Here is a 22,264-nt window from a genome sequence, read left to right on the forward strand (position 1 = left end):
CTCCACCCTGCCAGGAGAGGTTTCTGAGTGCAAAGACAGGAGTAACCTCTGAGTGCCGCCAGGTGTGACCCAAAGACAAAACAAAACAAAACAAAATGTTCTAAAACTGCTTTCTCCTATGTAGAGATTCAGGTAAATGAGGAAGATATTTCTGGAAGATTGCACCTCAGGCAGGTTTATGAGCTGAGATTATTACAAAGACACATTTATGTCTATTAGTATCACCCACGTGTGTGAAGTAGACTATTGTGTTTTCTTTCAAAATAAAAAACTTGTAAATATACAAAGCCATCATGTTTACCTCCTCTTTCCCTGAGGAATCCTAACATCAGAGGCTGCTCATGGGACAAATAAACATTCCTTCTACACTATTCTACTCAAGAAATTATTACCATTTATGTGTGTGCAATGCTGCTAAATTCTATTGCTAAAACTTATCTTTGAGCTTCTTAATCAACTGCTAATTTCTATTTGACCTGCAGAGTCTTTCTGTATCAACTGCCAGATTTATTTATATATCTGGGCAAAAAATTTTTAAAGTAGTTGATGAAAACATTCTTATAAGTCAGCTAACATAAATGTTTCTCTATTAGTTATCTACAGGATATTTTTAACTATGTGACTGTAAAGGAAATAACTGAAATGAGAGCAGATGGGGCCCAAGTGATAGCACAGTGAGTAGGGCATTTGCCTTACACACAGCTGACTGGGTTCGATTCCTGGCATCCCATTGGTCCCCCTGCTCGCCAGGAGTGATTCCTGAGTGAAGAGCCAGTAGTAACTCCTGGGCACCCCCAGACGTGGCAAAAAAGAAAAGAAATAGGGAAGAATACATGAGTGGAAAAAAACATTAAAATGACACTGTTAAGAGCCAAGAGAATCAGGCTACCCAGGCACCTCACCAGGGCTCAATCTCCAGCACCATGTGCCTTCCAGTCCATCACTGGGTTTATCTCAGGAGACCCCAAAAATTGTTGACTGAGATCCTGGAGTCTCATCACTAACACAAAGCACGGCTGATCTCTGGCTTGACTGGTCCCTAGCACTGAACTGTCAGTGGCCTCAGTCTCCTTGGACCCAAGCATCGAACTGCTAACCTATTTGGCTAAGTATTCCTAAGGATAGTCCCTAGACTCCCTGGCACCACTTTGCAGGATTCCTGCCCCAAAGAAAACATTGGTCATTGAACAAAAGCAAGTGCTTACATGATATGTTTTGTGGTCCACCAAAGTGTCTTAGAAACTTAAGTTCAATGAATAACTCAAACATCACTGCTTCCTTGAAAGCATACTCAAAGGTGTGTTGACTGATGATAGGAGTGTGTGGTTTTGAGTCCAAGTGAATTCTAATTTTGGATGATGATTTCACTTCTCAGCTTCAGTCTTGTTTTCAGTTACATGGAATGTGGTTTTAAAAATACATGTTACATGATCTCTATCAGGAATAACAGCAACTGGACTTGAACAGAGTCAAACAGATTGTGTTCCTAATAAATACAAACAAATCCTACTTAGTATATAAAGTTCTTTGAGCAATGTGATTAATAACATTTCTGTGAAATTTTCTATGAAAATTAGCTAAGTCTTGAACCCAAAACTCAATTGAATGTTTCAGACACCCATATACAAAAGACAGGGCAAGGAATTGCATTCCTGGAAAACAAAGCCATTATCAAATAACAAAGTCCAACATCCCTGAAGTCAGATGCCTTAGAGAGGTTCCATAATATACTAGGACTGTTCACCCCCAGAAAGTGTGGCTTTCTAACTAAGCCAAAGACCAAGAGGGACCCCATCATGACTTTAGCTGTATAAAAGCAATGTTCTCAGTAATTCAGTGTCGATGTCATCAGAGCCACAGAGCTGAGATAAATGTTCCATGACATTATCCACCCTTATCTACTTTTTATATTCCTTCCTCACTTTGATTGAGCAAGTCAAATGATACAAAGGAGCTCTCATAAAAATAACCACTTTACAATGCATTGATAAGTTCGTTAAATCCAAGCAAACAATTTAAGAAAGCAAGCATATATTAAGACCGAGAGCCAATTTAATGGATTGTTTTTGGTGCACTTTTCCTTTGTCAAGAGAATAAAAACAGAAAATGAAAATAATAAAGCTGGGAACCTGATATACAGAATGCAAAATACATACAAATCTCTAGATGTCTAATGTGCTGAGGGATCTTCTTGGAGAAAAATTACTTCATTCCAAATTGCTACTGGTTGGATGCAAATGCAATATGTACCTTGGCCCCAGAGCCAATTAACTAAATAGCAAATAGTCATTATGAGTTATTCTTGTTAAGACTTCTGTTTCAGAGTCCAGTGTACCTTGGCAGCAGTGATCAATATATTTAGTGCAGATAATCCAGCCAAGGAAAAGGCATGGCGGAAAAATACAAAATAGTCTCTCTACCAAACCTAGCAAGTCCTACTTTAAACACATATGCTGCAGACGTCTGAGCTTTAGCCTGTGGTTATGGAAAAATTCAGTACAGAATGAAAACAAGCACGGGTGCTACATTTAGTGTACAACATGCCATTTCTGCTCAGAACAAGAAAAATCAACTATCCAACAGATAACAGGGACTGATAAATTGACAGCAGCCATGTGGTAGAATGTTGCCTCTTTTTTGTTTGTTTGTTTCGCCCCAAATAAAAAATAAAATGTTGACATTGTATATTCCGATTAAATTGCAGTCCGTGTCAAAATTCGTCTTCAGAACTGTCAGCCAGGAGCATCACGCGATCCTGCATGCTATTGAATTCTCTCTGCTGGAGAAAGAAAACAGAAAAGCATGAAAAGTGCCGCAGAAAGGCAGAAACAGCCCCCACTCCCGCCCCTTTAAGAGCTGCAGACACTGACACCAGGCAGAGGCAGCAGCCCTAACTAATCCCAACCACCAGGCCTGTCAATAGGTGCAGCATCATTAAGCCCAGTGTGCTTTATTAAGCAAATTAGAGAAGCCCCAGCCAAAGGTTCTGGAGCTGATTCGATTTGGCTCTGGTTGGTGTCGGACCTTTCTCTTATGCCTTTTGAAGCCATTCCTCCTTCGGCGATTCATAACCTTAAGGCTGTAGAGAGCGCCCAGGATAAACAAGGCTCCAGCTATCCCAACCCCGACAGGTACCAGCATCCCAGACATGAAGCCAGCCTGCAAGGAAAAGGAAGAGGCGTTAAGATGCGAAAAGACCGTTGTCCTGGGCTACTAACTTTTGCTGTGTAACAGCCAGGTTTTAGACATTCAGAATCTCCTTGTATGATTTGTTATGAAATAAAACAATACCTAGAAAAAAAGTGAAATTTTAAGGTAAATGGAAATTTTTTTTCCTAAAATGCTTACTTGTATGGAAATAAATCAGTCAGCCCTAGTGGCATCTTCAGCCACTTGCTCTTACTCACTTGTCAGCATCAGGTTTGGGTGACAGAAATATAATTTGTTCTAAAGATGGATGAAGTTAGCTTCTAGGGATGCCAGGGCCATTAAAATACTATAAATTGGAAATAACGGTCTGAGCCCAGCTCCGGGGGAGAGCATTGCCTCTAGAACCCTGCTTCCTGGAGGGCCAGTGACAGGACTTAACTTAGGAGGTCCACTCGTTCACAGCTTTAACTACGTGGCAGAAATAAGATAAGAGAGAAGAATTTGCAAGTGAGTCTAAACAGAGAACTTTTGGAAAGAGCAGGGGAAGAGGAAAACTGCAAAGAGAAAATGAGAGGATTGCAGATGTTGGAGCACCAGCAGAAAAGTCGAGGATGTGGAAAGGCCGGGCCGAGAAAGTGGGTTCATTTATATAAAGCAAATAAGTTGCCCCTTGGACAAGGCCAAAGTTGGAATTGGAAGGGAATTTTGAGCACCCCCCCCCAGCCCCCAAAAGGAAGATGTGGCATAGAGGACCCACAGGTCACTGCCAACAGCATCTTTTACCTGCCAAAATGCTTGGAGGTATCAACTCACATGTTGTCAACTGTGTCATTACAGACACCCCAGTCCTAAGATTGCTCTTCACACATCCTCATCTCAAGACTTAGCTCGGGGCCGGGTAGGTGGCGCTGGAGGTAAGGTGTCTGCCTTGCAAGCGCTAGCCAAGGAAGGACCGCGGTTCGATCCCCCGGCGTCCCATATGGTCCCCCCAAGCCAGGGGCGATTTCTGAGCACATAGCCAGGAGTAACCCCTGAGCGTCAAACGGGTGTGGCCCAAAAACCAAAAAAAAAAAAAAAAAAAAAAAAAGACTTAGCTCAAAGGAAGCCCTCGTGTTATAAGGGCCAGAGATAGAATTCTGTTGTGGAGTACTACTTGTCATGCAGATAGGAGGCCCTGATGTGGGGGGTGAGGAACACCACAATAAAAGTGCTTTCTACATCTGGACCTAAGAGATAGAAGGTATAATTAATGAGAGTCCTTTCCTGTGGAATCATAACACTGGTTTTCCTCAAGAATATTCCTTCTGTGACCAGAGAGATAGCATGGAGGTAGAGTAATTGTCTTGCATGCAGAAGGATAATGGCTTGAATCCCAGCATCCCATATGGTCCCCTGAACATGCCAGGAGTGATTTCTGAGCATAGAGCCAGGAGTAACCCCTGAGCTCTGCTGGGTGTGATCCAAAAACAAACAAAAAAAATATCCCTTCTGTGGTACATATACACGATGGAATATTATGCAGCCATCAGGAGAGATGAAGTCATGAAATTTTCCTATGTATGGATGGACATGGAAACTACCATTCTAAGTGAAAAAAGTCAGAGGGAGAGAGACAGACACAGAATAGTCTCACTCATCTATGGGTTTTAAGAAAAATAAATAATATTATTATCACAATGCTCAGAGACGATAGAGTTGAGGACTAAAAGGACCAGCTCATAATATGAAGCTCACTACAAATAGGGTGAGTTCAGTTAGAGAAATAACTACACTGACAAGGATCATGACAATGGTAGTGAGTGAGAGAAATAGAATGCCTGTCTAGACAGGCAGGGATTGAGGAGGAGGAAGGTGGGAGGTGCATTGGTGGTGGGAAAGTTGCACTGGTGAAGGGGGTTTTCCTTATATGACTGAAATCCAACTACAATCATGTCTGTAATCAAGGTGCTTAAATAAAAATATTATTTTTAAAAAATATGTACCTTCTAGAAATCTTTCAGACAAAACTTAAACAACTAAAACTTCTTGAAAGCAGCAATAAGGACTTTAGAAGGTTATTACTGGGGAAGTGACATGATTTTGTTCATTTCACTGTCTAAAAATTCTAATGAGGGGCCAGAGCGATAGCACTTCAGGGAGGGTGTTTGCCTTGCACGCAGCCAAACCAGGCTCAATCCATGGCATCCCATATGATTCACCCCCCTAAAAAAAAAAAAAAACCTGCCAGGTGTGATTCCTGAGTGCAGAGCCAGGAATAACCCCTGAGCACTACCAGGTGTGCCCAAAAACAAACAAACAAAAAGATAAAATTTCTAATAAAAAAACAAACTATTTCCTAAATCTTTCCAAATGGCACAAGAACAGAAAGGGGCAGAAAACAAGTTTTCTTTAAAAAAAAAAAAAGTATTCAGAGGCAAGCTGTAATGCCTTTAACAAAATATTTCTAGAAGTAAATCAAATAGATGAGACCAAGTGAAATTGCAGACCCTCTTCTTGTTCACAGCTGCTCACTAATTCTGCTCCCAAAGTCTGTTAAGATAAACTACCAACTTTTTCCATTATTTCTAGAACAATAGCATTGTTCATCACCATACGCGGTGTTTTTTTCCCCCAGTCCTTTTCCAAGAAATTAAAATGCTTTGCAGAAGCCCAACTTTGGCTCAAGTGCTACTTAAAGCTTACACAACGTTGTAATTTTCCATGTGGGAAAGCACTGGACAGCAGCGGAGATGAGGCTCTCACCAGAACTTTAACTTTTTTTTTCACAGTTTCTTTTGTGTTTTAATTGTATTTTTAGGAAAAACTAGACTCACCATCTGTTTAATAAATACACTTTCATTTTCTGCATTAGGATTACAACTTATCTTATAAACGAAGGATTCTCTAGGAAGACTGCTTCAAAGAGAGCATAGGATCGAAATAGAGCACTTGGCACCAACATGGGTAGAGAAATTGCCAAGCTGGGGAACCTACAGCCTGCCCTGGGAATCCAGTCTTGGCCCCTCCACTCGTTCCTTTTTGCTTTCTTTAAGTGGGGGTAGCCGGTGCCTCTTTTTTACCTACAGCCTGTGAGGAGTCTGAGTCAAGTCTGGAGTCACAGATTTCTTTGATTCTTCATTTCCCAAACTGAAGGGTTGTTGTTGTTATTGTTGTTGTTTTGGGCATTTTGTTTGTTTTCTGGGACACACTTGGCAGCACTCAGAGGTTACTGCTGGCTCAGTACTCAGAAATTGTTCTTGGCAGGCTTGGGAAACCATATGGGATGTCAGGGATCAAACCCAGGTCCACCCTGGGTTGGTCACGTGCAAGGCAAATGCCCTACCACTGTGTTATTGCTCCAATTCCAAACCTAAGGTTTTTAAGGACAAACCTAAAGCACTACAGTGAAGCAAATTGTACATATGGATGTGATCTCTTGATTTTTTGTAAACAATCTTTTTTCATCGACTGAAGTTTTTTTTTTTTTTCATTGTAAGGACAAATGACTAAAACAAAGGTAATTTAATAGAAATGGTGGTGATTGTTTTTAATCACCATTCCCTGTGTGTGAAATATCCACACATGTTCAAGGAGGGTCGACATGAAGTCCGGTAGATTCAACTTCACAGAACTGTCTTCAAAGGGTGATAGCTGCAATTCTGGAGACTTCATTTGATCTGTCTTTGTGAGAATTTCCTTATTCTGTGTCAATTAACATAAATTTTACTAGCTGCATCACTCTGACTATAAGTCTTATTTTTTACATTTAGAATTCCTGTTTCTTGAAATCCAGAGTGATAGCACAGAGGTAGAGCATTTGTCTTGCATGCAGCCAACCTCAGTTCAATTCCCAGCATCCCATATGGTCCCCCTGAGCCTGCCAAGATCAATTTCTGAACACAGAGCCAGGAGTGACCCCTGAGCACCACCAGGTGTGCCCTCCCCAAAGAAAAATATTTCCTGTTTCTCAATCAAGTGCCCAAGAACAGATGAGTGAATTAACTATGATGCCTCTATACAATGAAATGCTATGCAGTTATTAGGAAAAATGAAGTCATGAAAATTTGCTTATACGTGGATTGATGTGGAGTGAAATGAATCAGAGGGAGAGGGATAGACACAACAATCTCACTCATTGTGGGATATAGGAACAATAAAGATGAGGGCCATGGTAGGAGGCTTGTCACAAATAATGGATCAGTTTAATTAGAGCAGGGATCACTATGACAGTGATAGTTGGAATTAATCCTCTGGACTTGAACTTTGTGCTGAAAATAGAGATAAAATGATAGGAACAGTACCCTTCCATTATAATAGTGCAAACCACAGTGTCTAAGGAGAAAAAGGGGGGCAAGTGAGAGAAAGAAAAAGAGAAAGAGAGAGGAGTAAAATGTCTACCCTAGAGATGGGAAAGGGGGAAGTTGGGAGGAAAACTGGGGACCCTGGTGGTGGGAAATGTGCACAGGTGAAGGGTGATGTCCACTGTAAGACTGAAATCCAGTCAAGAACAACTTTGTAACCAGGGTGTTTAAATAAAAGGAGAGAAAAGAAAAAAGAAATATTTGTGTTGAAACATATAGGTTCTACCAAAAAAAACCATTTCTCCTCTTCTCTTTATTTTGCCCCTTGTGTATGTGTAGCTGCCTATCTCTGGTATTCACCTGGACTTTGAGATTACTAAATGACCACGAAGTCACCAATTTTCTTCAAATACAATTTAAGCATTTTTAATTTTGTCTTGCAGTGTGTGAAACCCTGATTCCATTTCAGCACTGTATAAGGTCCCTGTGCGCCTCCGAGGGTCCCTTCTGAGCAGAGCGACCCAGTGTGAGCCCAAACCATTTTCCCAAAGAAAATGGAACTAAGTTTCCAGTTAGAAAGAATTGTATGACTTTTCTTTGTTTTTTTGTTTTTTGGGTTGTTGTTTTTTTTTTTTTTTGGTGGGGGGGCTACACCCGGTGATGCTCATATTCCTGGCTCTGCGCTCAGAAATTGCTTCTGATGCAGGGGATCATATGGTATACCAGGGATTTAATCCAGGTCCGTCCTGGGTCAGCTGCGTGCAAGGCAAATGCTCTACCGCTGTGCTATCGCTCCTGCCCCAGTTTTACATAGTTTTTAAAGATAATAACTAAAAAGTCATTTTATTGATGGTTAGCTATCTACATCAAAAGATGAAGAGAATGGGACCGGTGAGGTGATGCTAGAGGTAAGGTGTCTGACTTGCAAGCGCTAGCCGAGGAAGGACTGCGGTTCGATCCCCCTGCATCCCATAAGGTCCCTCCAAGCCAGAGGCAATTTATGAGCGCTTAGCCAGGAGTAACCTCTGAGCATCAAACAGGTGTGGCCAAAAAAACAAAAAAAAGGATGAAGAGAGGAAGAGGGAGATAACCACAAAATGATCAAAAGAAAGAGGGATGGAAACGTGTATATCTATACCTATGTATACATATGAGTGCCCATTAAATAAGAACACATTACAAATACAAAGAAGGATTGATATCAGAAATATTCAAGTCAAACTATGAAAGCAGGAGGCATGAAAGAATTCAACCATAGCTGGAATCCCAACTTTTTCTTTCTAATTGAAAAAAATAATGGCTTCGCTGAAAAATATGAAAGGAAACTAGAAAAACTTAAAAAAAAATACCAGATGACACATAAAATTATCTCTCCAGATAAAAAGGGCAAGGAGAAGATGCTAGGCTTCTGAGATGAAATAAGAACAGACAACTGCAGTAAGAAAATAAGACTTTCACCAAAGCTGTAGAGATTTCCAAATAAAGCAGTGAAGCTATATAAATGGGTACGAAATTTTACAATATTCACCTCGTAAAGCAGACTACATGCCAAAATTTACCTTCTTAAGTCAGTTTATACATTTTGAAACCCAGAAGGATAGTGTCTATAATAAACAATGACAGCAGATTCCTAGATTAGCATATCAAAGCAAACCATAAAAATTCCCCCAAAATAACAAGACTGTACTACTAAACACCTTCCTTTTCCAATCCAAAATCTTGCTTGGGCTATCATGTTATAACTCACGTAGTCAACTGGATGGACCTAAGACATATTAAAATAACCTCTACTTACTTTTATGACTTAAGCTTTTCACAGTCACTTTGAAAATTTATTATTAAAAAAAAGTATTGGGGGCCGGAGAGATAGCATGCAGGTAGGGCATTTGCCTTGCATGCAGAAGGATGGTGGTTTGAATACCGGCATCTCATATGGTCCCCCGAGCCTGCCAGGAGAGATTTCTGAGCATAGAGCCAGGAGTGACCCCTGAGTTTTTAGGTGTGACCCAAAAATAAAAAAGTCTTATTCTGGGGCTGGAGCAGTGACACAGTGGTAGGGCATTTGCCTTGCATGTGGCTAACCCAGGACAGACAGCAGTCCGTTCCCCTGGCATCCCATATGGCCCCCCAAGCCAGGAGCAAGTTCTGAGTGCATAGCCAGTAGTAACCCCTAAGCATCACTGGGTGTGGCCCGAAACAAAAAAAAAAGTCTTATTCTAAAATATAGAAACTTCCCTTTTTTCCTGAAAATCAGAAAAAGAATAGTGAGGAGAATTAAGTAATGATATTATCTTGGGTAATTGGACATTTTCTTTCATTCTATAAAATTAAATTGTCAGAAGGGGAGGGGGTAAGGAGAAGAGAAAAAATTAAGTTGTCACAAAATAATTATTCAAAAAAGAAATATTTCAAGGATCCTTAATATTTTACTTTCGTTTTCTGGAATTGGGTTTTTATTTTACCTTATAACTGAGTTCATTTTGTGTTCTGTATGTGTCTGTTCAACTTGTAGCATTGACTATTATGGAAGTTCAGTGTTGTATGTCTCTGTCTACACTGTGGTCCACTTAGTTTGTGGATTTATTATACTAAAAATGTAGAATAACGATTCTTTTGAAGATTTAAAAAAAGAATTATTCATATTCAAACATGGAGAAAAATTTACCCAAATAATAAAAAGGACCTGTGATGCTAGTAGTAGAAGTATAAACTGAGATGGGTGTACTCAGGTAATTCTATATCTGAGTATGGAAAAGATTTTCATTTATTTAAACTCCCAGTTAAATCTGAGCTGAGATATAATAAGGGTATCTGACACCAACTCTCACCAAGGAATTCAGGATTCCGTTCAATATTTTTAGAAGTGATTCCAGCTTAACATTGCAAAGGTGAACAACAATGAAGACTTGTGAGAACGATGAAACTTCAGAGAAAATGGAAAAATCTGGAAGTCAATATTGTCGATCTCAGGTGTAGATGACAGAATTCACACAATAAAGAAAAATGCTTTTCTCTTGCTGGACATTCTAGACTAAGCTCAATCTTAGCTGGTAAAAATGGCAAAGGAATACATGACATAAAAGTGAGTCAGGAGGGCAGGAGGGAAGGTGGAAACACTGGTGATGGGAAATGTGCGCTCCTGACTCACTCTTATATCATGCATGGGATTGGTGTTGGACATTATATGACTAAAACTCAATCATAAGCAACTTAGTAACTATCTGATGGTGATTCATTTAAAAAATTATTTAATTGTTTTGAAAGTGGGTCTAGGAAGAGTACTCAGGTCTTGTGTTTGAAACCAAACCCACACTATGGTTTAAGAATTCCCTTTTCAAGGGCCAAAGTGATGTATAGCGCGTAGGGCATTTGCTTTGCACATGGCTCACCTAGGTTTAGTCTCTGGCACTATATACAGTTCTCCAAGCCCACTAGAAGAGATCTCTGAGTGCAGATCCAGGAATAAGCCTTAAGGACATGCAGGGTGTGGCCCAAAGGTGAGAGAGAAAGAGAGAGACAGAGACAGAGAGAGATATCTTTCTTGTTATACATCTGAAAAGGCCCTGTATCTTTTCATAGATTACCAGAATAAGAGTGATAAATTCACTACTTTGAATATCTTTTATCTGGCAATGTAAATCTTACTCTAAAAAATAATCCAAAGGAAAATACTTTTCTTACCTTGTCTTTTAGTTTTTCCATCCAGCTTCTCACTAGGGAAAACAAGAGAATAAAATGTAAATACTCATCATTTTACTTATATCTTGTTGAATTACTTTGGTCAATTTCTCAATTTTTCTCAATCCTGAGTTATGTTCTACATAGTTTCTCTCAAATCCCCAGAAGTAGGAATCCAATAATAATCCACCCAGGAAGACCCCTTTGTCTTGTTTCTCCACCTTGTCTTAGTATCTCACTTCCTCTCTCCCTCATCATTCTTCCCAAGGTCACCTCCAAAATAAACTTCTAGCACCTCAATTCAAACACAAGGCCTAGTTTTTAAAGAGAATTTAAACTATAATTCAATCTAATCTTGTCATAATTCAGGAAGGCCTGCCTTTTGTCATACCATTTTTATTTGAATTTTATTTAAATTTTTATTGAATCAAATTCTTAAGATGAATAGAAGTAAAGTAAAGGGTATGGAAGATAGCCTGAAGCCACTTACATTATGCAAATTAGTTCTAATTGAAGGGCTTAAAACTGCCTCAAAGTATATAAATGTACCTTTCTATATGCATTGTACAAGGTATACTGCATGGCTGTTTAATTCAGCTCCTGTTACATTTTGACTGGCTATACGTAGTCTATTAATCAAAATTTTAAGATCATTTACATCTTTCAATATTACATAAAATGATTTTTACCTTAATGAAGACAGATATATATGTTCTACTTAAATAAAAAATAAAATGTCAGAACACATCCTTTGTTCAAAATATATATAACTGAATTTCAATATTTCTACAATGTCAAGAAATAAATGAAAACTAGCTTTTTTTATACTTGTTATTTAATCGTGTCTCTTCTAGCCCCAAAAGAACAGACAAAGCTTTTTTCCAACTTACATAACACATTTAAGAATAATAAAATTTACCGACTTTTAAATATTGTCTGCATATTTTTTAAAACCTTGAATTTTTGCTGCTACAGACTATACACTAACTCTTCTAAATTTACCTGCTTTAAAACCACACAGAAACGCTATCTATAATCATTTGCTCTTCACATAATTACAGAACAGCAAGATCCTGATGAACAAAATGACCTACTTCTTTGCACCAGGCTAAGTGAGCAGTAATCGTGCATCTAAGAAGCAATTAATTCTGAAGGTTCTGCACTTAGATTTACAGAAAAGGGTACAAAAAGTCCAGATACCCTGATCTTTACTTTCCAGTAACATTAAGAATGTTTTTAGTTAACTGCAAGCTTTAGGAATGAAACTAAACACCCAGTGGGAAGATGCAAAGAGAACGTCTTAGAATCAACTGAATGTCTCGCTAAGCCATTTATCAAAGCTAGCCATAATTATCAACTCTAAATGGTATTTGTTGCCAACTCTACTGTTAAGAATCTGGAAAGACTTGTGCACAAATAAAAGTACTTTTGCATATATGCTTTCTTCCTCTTCCCACAAAAGGAAGCCTGGTCTCTGTGAGAAAATGACTAGTCATGTCCTTCCTCTACACCTAATTATGAGAAGCAAAAATCAATACTCTTTCATAAGAGCCCCTTGAAAGGTCTAGAGAGCGACTGGGCTTTGTGGCCTATGGTTTTACCACTCAGCGGCATCAAGGTCGCCCTGAAAAGCTCTTCAGCTCTGACTTAAATAGAGTCTCTCTTTGTGCCTGCATTATCTAATTTTCTAAGCCATGATTGAAGAAAATAGCGTAGCCTTCAGACTTCATTTTCAATTTTAAAGAAACGTATAGTTTCCTAAAGTGCAGCAGTGTGAGGCTAACAGGGCAAAGTCAAGTGTGTATGTAATGCTTGCCAGATCCACTGAATCTAAGACTTGCCATTTCCAGGTTTATGCGCGCCTTTAGCAACCCGAAGTCCAGTCACCCTTTCAACCACCCCTTATTGCCAATCATATATAAAGGGATAAACAACTACAGGTTTTGTTTGTTTATTTTGTTTTAAAGTTTAATACTTTTCAGGTTGGAGAAATAGCACAGCAGGGCATGTGCCTCGAATGCGGCCAACCCAGGAGGGACCCGGTTCATTTCCCAGCATTCTACATGGTCCCCCAGCCTGCCAGTGGCAATTTCTGAGTGCAGAGCCAGGAGTGATCCCTGAGCACTGCTAGATGTGGCCCAGAAACCAGTCAATCAATCAATAAAGTCTTTTAAAAATAATAAAGTTTAATACTTTAATCCAGGGGTCTTCAAACTACGACCCTTGGGCCACATATTGTATTTATTCCCATTTTGTTTCTTCACTTCTAAGTAAGATATATGCAGTGTACATAGAAATTTGTTCATAATTTTTGTTTTTACTATAATCTGGCCCTCCAACAGTCTGAAAGACAGTGAACTGGCCCCCTGTTTAAAAAGTTTCCATCTGCCACAAAGGTCCCCACACTGGCCAGTTCATGAGGAAAATTATATAGGGAAAGAATATAGGGAGGGGCCGGAGAGATAGCATGGAGGTAAGGCGTTTGCCTTTCATGCAGGAGGTCATCGGTTCGAATCCCGGCGCTCCATATGGTCCCCCGTGCCTGCCAGGAGCAATTTCTGAGCCTGGAGCCAGGAATAACCCCTGAGCACTGCCGGGTGTGACCCAAAAACAACAAAAAAAAAAAAAAAAAAAAAGAATATAGGGAGGTTCCAGGTTTCTGATAAATTTTTTAAGTGATTGGTATTGTCTAGGTCTAGGGGTACCTTCCTACTGCTCCCTTGTTCTGCCCTGATAGGCTACCTGGTATGACCTGGTAGTGAGGGGCAGTTTCTATGGAAATAGGCTTGTGAAGACCTACAGCATGTGAGTCTTATACAATGGCATCTCTCCCTGCTTGAAACCTGAGAAGAAGCCTACCATATGGCCTTTACAAAATGGCGTCCCTCCTTGTTCAGAACTCAGGTCCCACCATTCCCTCCTCTTCTTAGGAACCTGAGTCAAATCTTTGACTCTCCTTGAGGTTCCTCATCCTTGTCCCTATTTGTGGGCACATACTGGGACCTTCGCACAAGCATCTTAATCAGGGAGGTTTCCCAGCGTGATTGAACCTCTATTCATATCAGGTGGCAGAATCTTTCCATAGCCTTTCCTGCTCCTGCAAACTAGCCTTCACCTGATAGTTTCATGGGTGACTCCTGACTTAACATTGTTCCCGAGAGCCAAGGTCTAGTCCCTACCTGTTCTGGGGAGCAACTTCAGCCAACATCCTTATCAGCATCCACTTGTTGGAGAGTTCAACTTAGAATAACAACTACAGTTGTTTTTTTTGTTTTGTTTTATTTTTTTGTTTTTTTTTTTTTTTTGGTTTTTGGGTCACACCGGCAGTGCTCAGGGGCTACTCCTGGCTGTCTGCTCAGAAATAGCTGCTGGCAGGCACGGGGGACCATATGGGACACCGGGATTCGAACCAACCACCTTAGGTCCTGGATCAGCTGCTTGCAAGGCAAACGCCACTGTGCTATCTCTCCAGGCCCAACAACTACAGTTTTAAGGTTAAGTCTCTGAACAGCCCATGTGACGATGATGTGAATATGACGACTCCCATGATAGAAGACACAGCCAGTCTTAGGACTGAAACAGGAGTTTATTTACCGGCTAAATCTAGTCTCATTGGGGCCATATTCTTAAAATTTCTAGCATGTTTTTCATTGTTATTTTTTCTTTTTTTCCTTTTCTTTTCTATTCTTGTTCGGTTGTTTTTTGTTTGTTTGTTTGTTTGGTTTTTTGGTTTTTTTTTTTTTTGGTTTGGTTTTTGTTTTGTTTTGTTTTCATTTTTGTTTTTTGATTTGATTTGTTTTTGCTTCTTTTGGGTCACTCCTGGCGGCACTCAGAGGGTGCTCCTGGCTCTATGCTCAGAGATCGTCCCTGGTGGGCACAGGAGACCATGCGGGATGCCGGGATCTGAGCCACCGTCCTTCTGCAGGAAGGACAGATGCCTTGTCTCCATGATATCTCTCCTGGCCCCATTTTATTCCTTTAATTATGTCTTTTATTTAATTTGGGGGGGGCCACACCCGACAGTGCTCAGGGGTCTCTCCTGGCTGTCTGCTCAAAATAGCTCCTGGCAGGCACGGGGGACCATATGGGGCACCGGGATTCGAACCAACCACCTTAGGTCCTGAATCGGCTGCTTGCAAGGCAAACGCCACTGTGCTATCTCTCCAGGCCCTTTTTTTCTTTAGATATATGTGAGCAGACATATTCTTAGTTTTTGGCGGGTGTCTGTTTTCTTCTCTCCACCCCCAAATCCACCAGCAATATAATGTAGCACCACTTCTTCCTGCAAAGACATATTAAACAAAGGGGAAATTTTATGTGTAAAAACAAGCTCTTATCTACTAGAGATAAGAACTCATATTTGTTTACAACACGAGGACACCTTCCACCCTGAATATGTCATGTGGAAACAACTTAGACTCTAGGGAACTAGACACTGACCGTCCAGCCTCGACTCCTGGATTCAGACATAGAAACGACAGAGTTCTCCACAACAGCTCCAGGAGCCAAAACCCCTCCAGGACATTCATAATGCTGCTCTGACGCCAACATGCACCAGTTCTAAGTTGATAACCTGACAACGAGGAAATGGGAACACTTCATCTAAGAGCAAGTTGTCCTTCCTCATCAGCCAACGATAAGACAAAATCAGAAAACATGTCACCCTTTGATCTGTGCAAAAGCCAATATCGCTATATACAGATGACTGGATGTTACAACCAGGACTGGACAGTACGCATCCACGGTCCAACAACAACAACAACAACAACAACAACAATGACAACAGCAGCAAAAAGCTCTAGCCTAGCTTTTGGTCTATGATCTGTTCAATAAACAAGATCTCCAATTCCAGAGGTCTGACTGAGACAACCGCAACTGAACTGGTCTTCCGGAAACATAACAAAAGACTTTATCCCAGGATCCATCCTAGAAGTAACATAATGACCAAGACCACCAAGTACAGAAGATGGATTAAAACGACACTGAAGAAGCAGAACTGCTAGGACTACAAAGAAAGACTTCACCATAAGCTCCATTCCTCGAGCTGCACAGTCACCAAGATCTCTAGATACAGAGGTTTGATTTTACCATCCAAGACGAAGCAGAAGTCTTCCATTCACCACGAAAGCACAGAGGGCAGAGTAAATGCAAGGAGTTAATCCCATGACTATATACTTCAGGGATGGAGAAATTCTGTATCTCCTAGGCCAAGGGAATTCCCTCTATAACATCCCCAATAGTTACTGTGCCTATGCAGGGGGGGAAAGAAAAGGGGAAAAAAAGCACAAGGCAATCATTTTTCCACATATTTATTTATCGACTGATCGATTTTTTTTGGGGGCCACACCCATTTGACGCTCAGGGGTTACTCCTGGCTATGCGCTCAGAAGTTGCTCCTGGCTTCTTGGGGGACCATATGGGACGCCGGGGGATCGAACCGCGGTCCGTCCTAGGCTAGCGCAGGCAAGGCAGGCACCTTACCTCCAGCGCCACTGCCCGGCCCCCTGATCGATTTTTTTTTATGTCTTTATTTTGGTGTAGAGATTGAAGTTGATGTCTCCAATATTATTTTATTTTACTTTATTTTATCTTATCTTTCTCTTTCTTTTTGCACTTCGGCATGATTTGATTTCAGAACCGAGACTATTGTGTGGTGCTTGTCTTTATTGCTCTAGTGCTCACTGGATATTTAATTTGATATTTCTTTCTGCATTGTTGTGGTATTTCAATTACCTTTTTCACATCCTCTCTCAAATTGAGGTTGAAAGCCTCTAGCAGGACTCTGCCCATTTTCAGCGAATTTGACTTCTTTTTTTTTTCTTATTTTGTACCCCAAACTATTGCTTTTCTTTCCTTCAAACAAAACCACACAACTCTATTTATCTAGCTCTGCCTCTTAAATAGAGGGAGAAACAAGGGAGGGAACCAGGACCAAACAGATATATGATCACTAATAGTAAGCTAGACAAAGAGGGGCCACCTACTCTAGCGGCTCAGGGGGTGATGGTGGGGGATATGGGTTGCAGAAAGAGAATTGGGATGGGGGGAGGACAAATTTAGTGATGGGTATTCCCCTGATTCAATGTTACTATGTACCTAAAATACTACTGTGAAAGATATGTAAGCCATTATAATCAAAATAAAAATTTAAAAAAAATTTCTAGCATGGCTTTAGTAAACAGCACAAAGTTGACATGGTTTATAGTCAACACATAAAAATCACTTAACAGTGGAGAGAATACTAACTCGGTTTCCCAAGGCAACTTGGGTTTATGTCCAAAAGTTGCATTTAGAAGCTTATAATATGTCAATCCTTGCTCCAAAAACGGGCAAATACCATTCTTGGCTGAAATTAAAGCATCATTTGGGAAAAAGAAGACCTGACAATCACAACTGGCTAAAGGGCTGGAGCACCAGCTCTCCATGCAGAAGCCCTGGGATTGACCCCCAGCTCCATAGATTCCCCCACATTGCAAAGTAAATAATCTCCAAGTTCCTTGCAGGGCATTGTCCCCGAATACCACCAGGTTTGACCAAAATTGAATACTCGAGTACTTGAAAATTAAGTTGCCCAAGCTTTTCACCATTACAGGAAAAATCAAGAGGTCTTGCCAGACTATAACAGGATAGCTCATGATAAATCTGTTTCCACACAAATCTCCTTTGAAAATTTAGCACATATGGCCTTGGAGCAGTTTTTTCCAACTATAGATTCAAGAGTGAATCTCAATGTCCTATTCTTAAACATCCAAGCATACTATGTGGCCAAACTTTGAGCTGCCAACCTTCATATCTGTTATCTCTACTTACTTTCACTCATGCCAGAACATTTTTTGTGACATCTATGTTTGTGTAAACTTAGTTTGCAATGGAATTTGCATCTTGTGCCATGGACATCTGGCACACCTGTACTGCAGAAGTATCTTCACTGCACAAAAGCAGCTGTTTGAGCTGTGTTGAGCACAAGGAAATGAGCACATGGAATGAGCACATGAAATGGGGAGCTACATTAACTGTCATGTATGTGTTCCTATGTGATGACAGCAGGCTTGGCACTTTGACTTTCCTCTCTTCAATTCACAGCTCCAGAAAAAGGAAAATTCCCCTGATGTTTCCTGGCTTGTGAAATATTTTCTAGGCAATTTTCACCAGTGGAACAAGGGAACCTTCTTCAGAATGCATTTTTAGTATAATTTAGTTTAGGCTTTAGTTCCTGATCCCCATCCAACACCCACCCAAACTTAGGTTTGTTTCTTCATCTTATTGGCTCTTAAAACCCATTGTCATCCCAGTGTCTATGCATGATTCAGTGTCATTGAAGATTATGCAGCTTGAGCTCAGGAAGTTATATGGACTTCAAGTTTAAAATCTGGCCACAGTAAATTTTTAATTCATTTTTAATTCATTTCCCATTCCCCTCTGATAGCAGGAAGATAAAGTACAATGGCACATGATGCTACTGGAACTGAAAATCTAGCATCAATTCCTAACCAGGTGTATGGGTTTATTATTTATGGGGTGATTTACATAACTTAAATTTGACTAGTTTTAAGTACACATTGATAACATTCATAATGTTACACAGGTGTCATCTCTATCTAGTTTCTGAAATATTTTTATTACCCCAAACACATTCCAAAAGCAATGACTCTTCTTTTTATCCCTGGTTAGTCCCTGGAATCACCAACTTGCTTTCTGTGCAATAGATTTAACTAATCTGAGTTATTCATCTAAGTGAGATAATTTAATATGTGATCACCTGTGATTTAGCACCGTTTTCATGCCTCATCCATGTGATAGCATATACACCAAAAGCTAAAAAGCACAGAAAAATGTTTCTCGTTGTTAGTCATTCAAAAGAAAAAAAAACAATTGTTGGCACAATGTAGAAAAAAACAGAATCCTCATGCATTTCTGATGGAAAGGTCAATTAGTATAAACACTATGTAAAACAATTAAATACTTTACCCAAAAATTACCCAAAAATTATAATCAAATGCCAAAATTCTATACTTAGGTACTAATGTAAAGTAAATAAAAACAGGCCCTCAGATAAATATGTATTCATGAATCTTTATAATAGTTCAAAGAGTCCAATTCAATAGATCATTTAAAATAATCCAAAGATGGAAACAATCTTGTGTTTTCACCCATAAAAAGGAAGTCTAGTATCTTACAACATATAGACACATAGAAAAAGCATGTTCTGTGAACAAAGTAATCTAAATTATAGATGCTGAAATTAAGAGCTATTTAGGCCCTCTTGGTATTAGAAAGGTGCCATAGAGATGGGAAATAGTAGAACTCAGATTGTATCTACGCATACTCATTTTTTTTTTTTGTTTTGTTCTTTTAGGTCACACCCGGCAGTACTCTGGGGTTACTCCTGGCTCCATGCTCAGAAATCACTCCTGGCAGGCACAGGGGATCATATGCGATGCCGGGATTTGAACCAATGACCTTCTGCATGAAAGGCAAATGCCTTACCTCCATGCTATCTCTCCGGCCCCTACACATACTCATTTCATCATGCCCAACCTCATGTAATACTCACCCACCATACCATCTTGAACAAGTTCCAACATTACATTTAAGTCAGCCTGCCCTGATGACTATGAAACAGAAGTTCTCTTATTAGAATAATTTCCCTCAAACTATTTCTTTCTCTAGAGAAATAATAAAATGTACACAGTTGGCTAGGAAGCAAGAATGAGATAACGCAGAAGCAAGTCATACCTTGGTTTCTTATTTGATGTTTCATTCAACAAGGAAGGGACAAAAACAACATTTACTGAATATATGATTAGTACCAAGTACTGTTAGAAAAGATCTATAAAACCTTGTGTATTTATGAATTAAAATAAAGAATGCAGTAATGTTCAAAAGGGAAAAGAGAAATTGAATTGCATTTTTTTCAGGGAACGTAATTAAATCCCAAAGCTCTCAGCACCGATTAGACATTGGAAATAAAATTCTGATTATCCCAGAGACTCGTTTCCATACAAACACTTTTATGAGAAGCCTAACTACAAATGGCCTGGAATTAGCCATCAACCAAAATGAATTTGTCTTTACCTAGCAACAAAACCACCTTGAGCTCACTTATGAATTTCACAGAAAGAAACAACCAGAAATCCTTTGTCTAATTGCCAATATCCATATTATTAGTGATAAGTTTACTCTATCTTAATGTAGAAGCTTAATGGCCAAGAATTCTATGCCATATAACAAATGAACACTAAAAGAACCTAACCAAATAATACCCACTTTTTCCATGCCATAACACTAGAGAAATATTTTTTCCAAGATTCCTATGAGGTTTTATCTCTGCAAAAGCCCTCTCAATAGACTTCAGGGAGAACTATGGCTACTAGGAACACCTCAGCTCTAAAAAAGATCCCTCCAACAATAATGCAGTTTACATTAGACTAAAAATTGAAATTCAAGACCTAGGCTTTCACATGTAAACAAAAATCAATCAAGGAATTATAACCTGAGTTGTCTTCCCTTCTTATTGCCCTTGGGGAAAAAATGTAAACGTCACGTTGTATACAAGCTTCCATGATTTCAATTCTTACAATCAGGTTAAGTCTCTCTCACCTCTAATTTCTTTTGCTCTAATTCTCTGCCTCTACCTCCTGACTCTCCCAAACCATTCCTGTACATTATTCAGCTCATGCGCTAGACCTCTCTTCTGGGTCACCCAGCGTCCTGTTGTTACCAGATCCTTAACATCACAGGAGCACAATCCTAATTGTTCTTGGGCAATGACTGCTTTCCTGTAAGTAAATTAGACTTTCTTTTCTCTTTTATTTTTAATTAACAAAATTTTAATTGAATCACCATGAGATACAATTACAAAGTTGTTCATGATTGAGTTTTAGTCATACAATGTACAACACCTGCACTTTTCCTGACACCAAAGTCCCGTTTCCCTTCTGCCCTTCCCCGTACCTGCCTCTATTGTAGACTCTCTCAGTGCCTGTCTGTCTCTATCTGTCTGTCTGTCTGTCTGTCTGTCTGTCTGTCTCTCTCTCTCTCTCTCTCTCTCTCTCTCTCTCTCTCTCTCTCTCTCTCTCTCCCTTTTAGGCACTGTGGTTTGCAATATTATTACTGAAGGATAACTCACACTAATCCTGCCGTGCATGTCTCCTCATGCTTGTCTATCTGAGGACACAGAGCTGCTTGTGCTCCCTCTCTTTAAGCAATCTCCCCGACCTCTAACCACTGTGTGAAAAGGAGCCCTGTGGCTGTCACTGAGATAATGTTAATAAATGTATAGAACTCTAGAGAAATAATTCTACTTAAACACCATTATCAAAGCTTTTTAATTTTTTAATCTTCATTAAACCAAGAGATCCAGCAGTGGGTCAAATGACTGACATAATTTCAAATACTGAGCATAAATGACATAGTAAGATAACAGGGACAATTATAATATGGCAGGAAGCTCTCTGGAATACTTACTGGAGGAAGACACGCTGCTAATCATTTTGGCTAGCCCCTAATATCATAATAAGACAAAGTACTAAAGGTCATTTAGAAGTCAGTGAAAATGAGCATGTGATTTTTTTTTTGAGGGGGTGACACCATTCTGTGTTTGAGACTGACTCCTGGCTTTATGTTCAGAGATGATGTATGGTGGGGTTAGGAGAACCTAATATGGGGTACCAGGTATAATCAAATAACCTAATATGGGGTACCAGGTATTGAACCCAAGTTGGACAATTCCAAGGCTCAGCCCAGAGTATGTAACTTTTTAATTATTAATTTACTGAGGTATCACTAGTTTACAAGAGTATAAAGTTAATATGTTTTAGGGGTACAATGCTACTACTCTACACCCACAACAAAAAGGCCGATATCACTCCATCATATGCATGACACTCACTGCTTCTTCTCCCCACCTCCTGCTTAGGTTAGGTCACCTCAGTTTTGCTATCAGAATAAAAAAATTTATTTTCTTGATCACTATTCTGTGCTTCACTTCTGTACATACTGCACATGCCTGAAATAATCTGGCATTTGTCTTTCAATTTTTCAAGAAGAAAACAGCCCTGCCAACACTTGACTTCAACCTTTTTCATTGCAAGAGGGTGAGAGAGTTCATGTCTCCTTCTAAGGTACCCAGGAGTACTCTGGTTCTCTGAAATTAA

General features: G+C 39.7%; 1 protein-coding gene across 2 annotated transcripts in view; it reads right to left on the bottom strand.

The window, feature by feature from the left end:
* ARMH4 (armadillo like helical domain containing 4) overlaps positions 1 to 22,264 on the bottom strand; it is a 141,347-nt gene that overhangs the window by 16,722 nt on the left and 102,361 nt on the right. Inside the window, exons 6-8 of one of the 2 annotated variants that reach the window (XM_049770360.1) lie at positions 11,112 to 11,143; positions 3,025 to 3,159; positions 2,035 to 2,779 (exon numbers count right to left, since the gene is read on the bottom strand). In XM_049770360.1, coding sequence (XP_049626317.1) covers positions 2,711 to 2,779; positions 3,025 to 3,159; positions 11,112 to 11,143 — 236 coding nt within the window. In that variant the 3' untranslated portion in view covers positions 2,035 to 2,710. Of the gene's footprint in view, positions 1 to 2,034; positions 2,780 to 3,024; positions 3,160 to 11,111; positions 11,144 to 22,264 lie in introns of those variants that run through there. The other variant, XM_049770361.1, reaches the window with a different exon arrangement.

This window comes from Suncus etruscus, chromosome 3 (assembly GCF_024139225.1).
Source record: "Suncus etruscus isolate mSunEtr1 chromosome 3, mSunEtr1.pri.cur, whole genome shotgun sequence".
NCBI lineage: Eukaryota > Metazoa > Chordata > Mammalia > Eulipotyphla > Soricidae > Suncus > Suncus etruscus.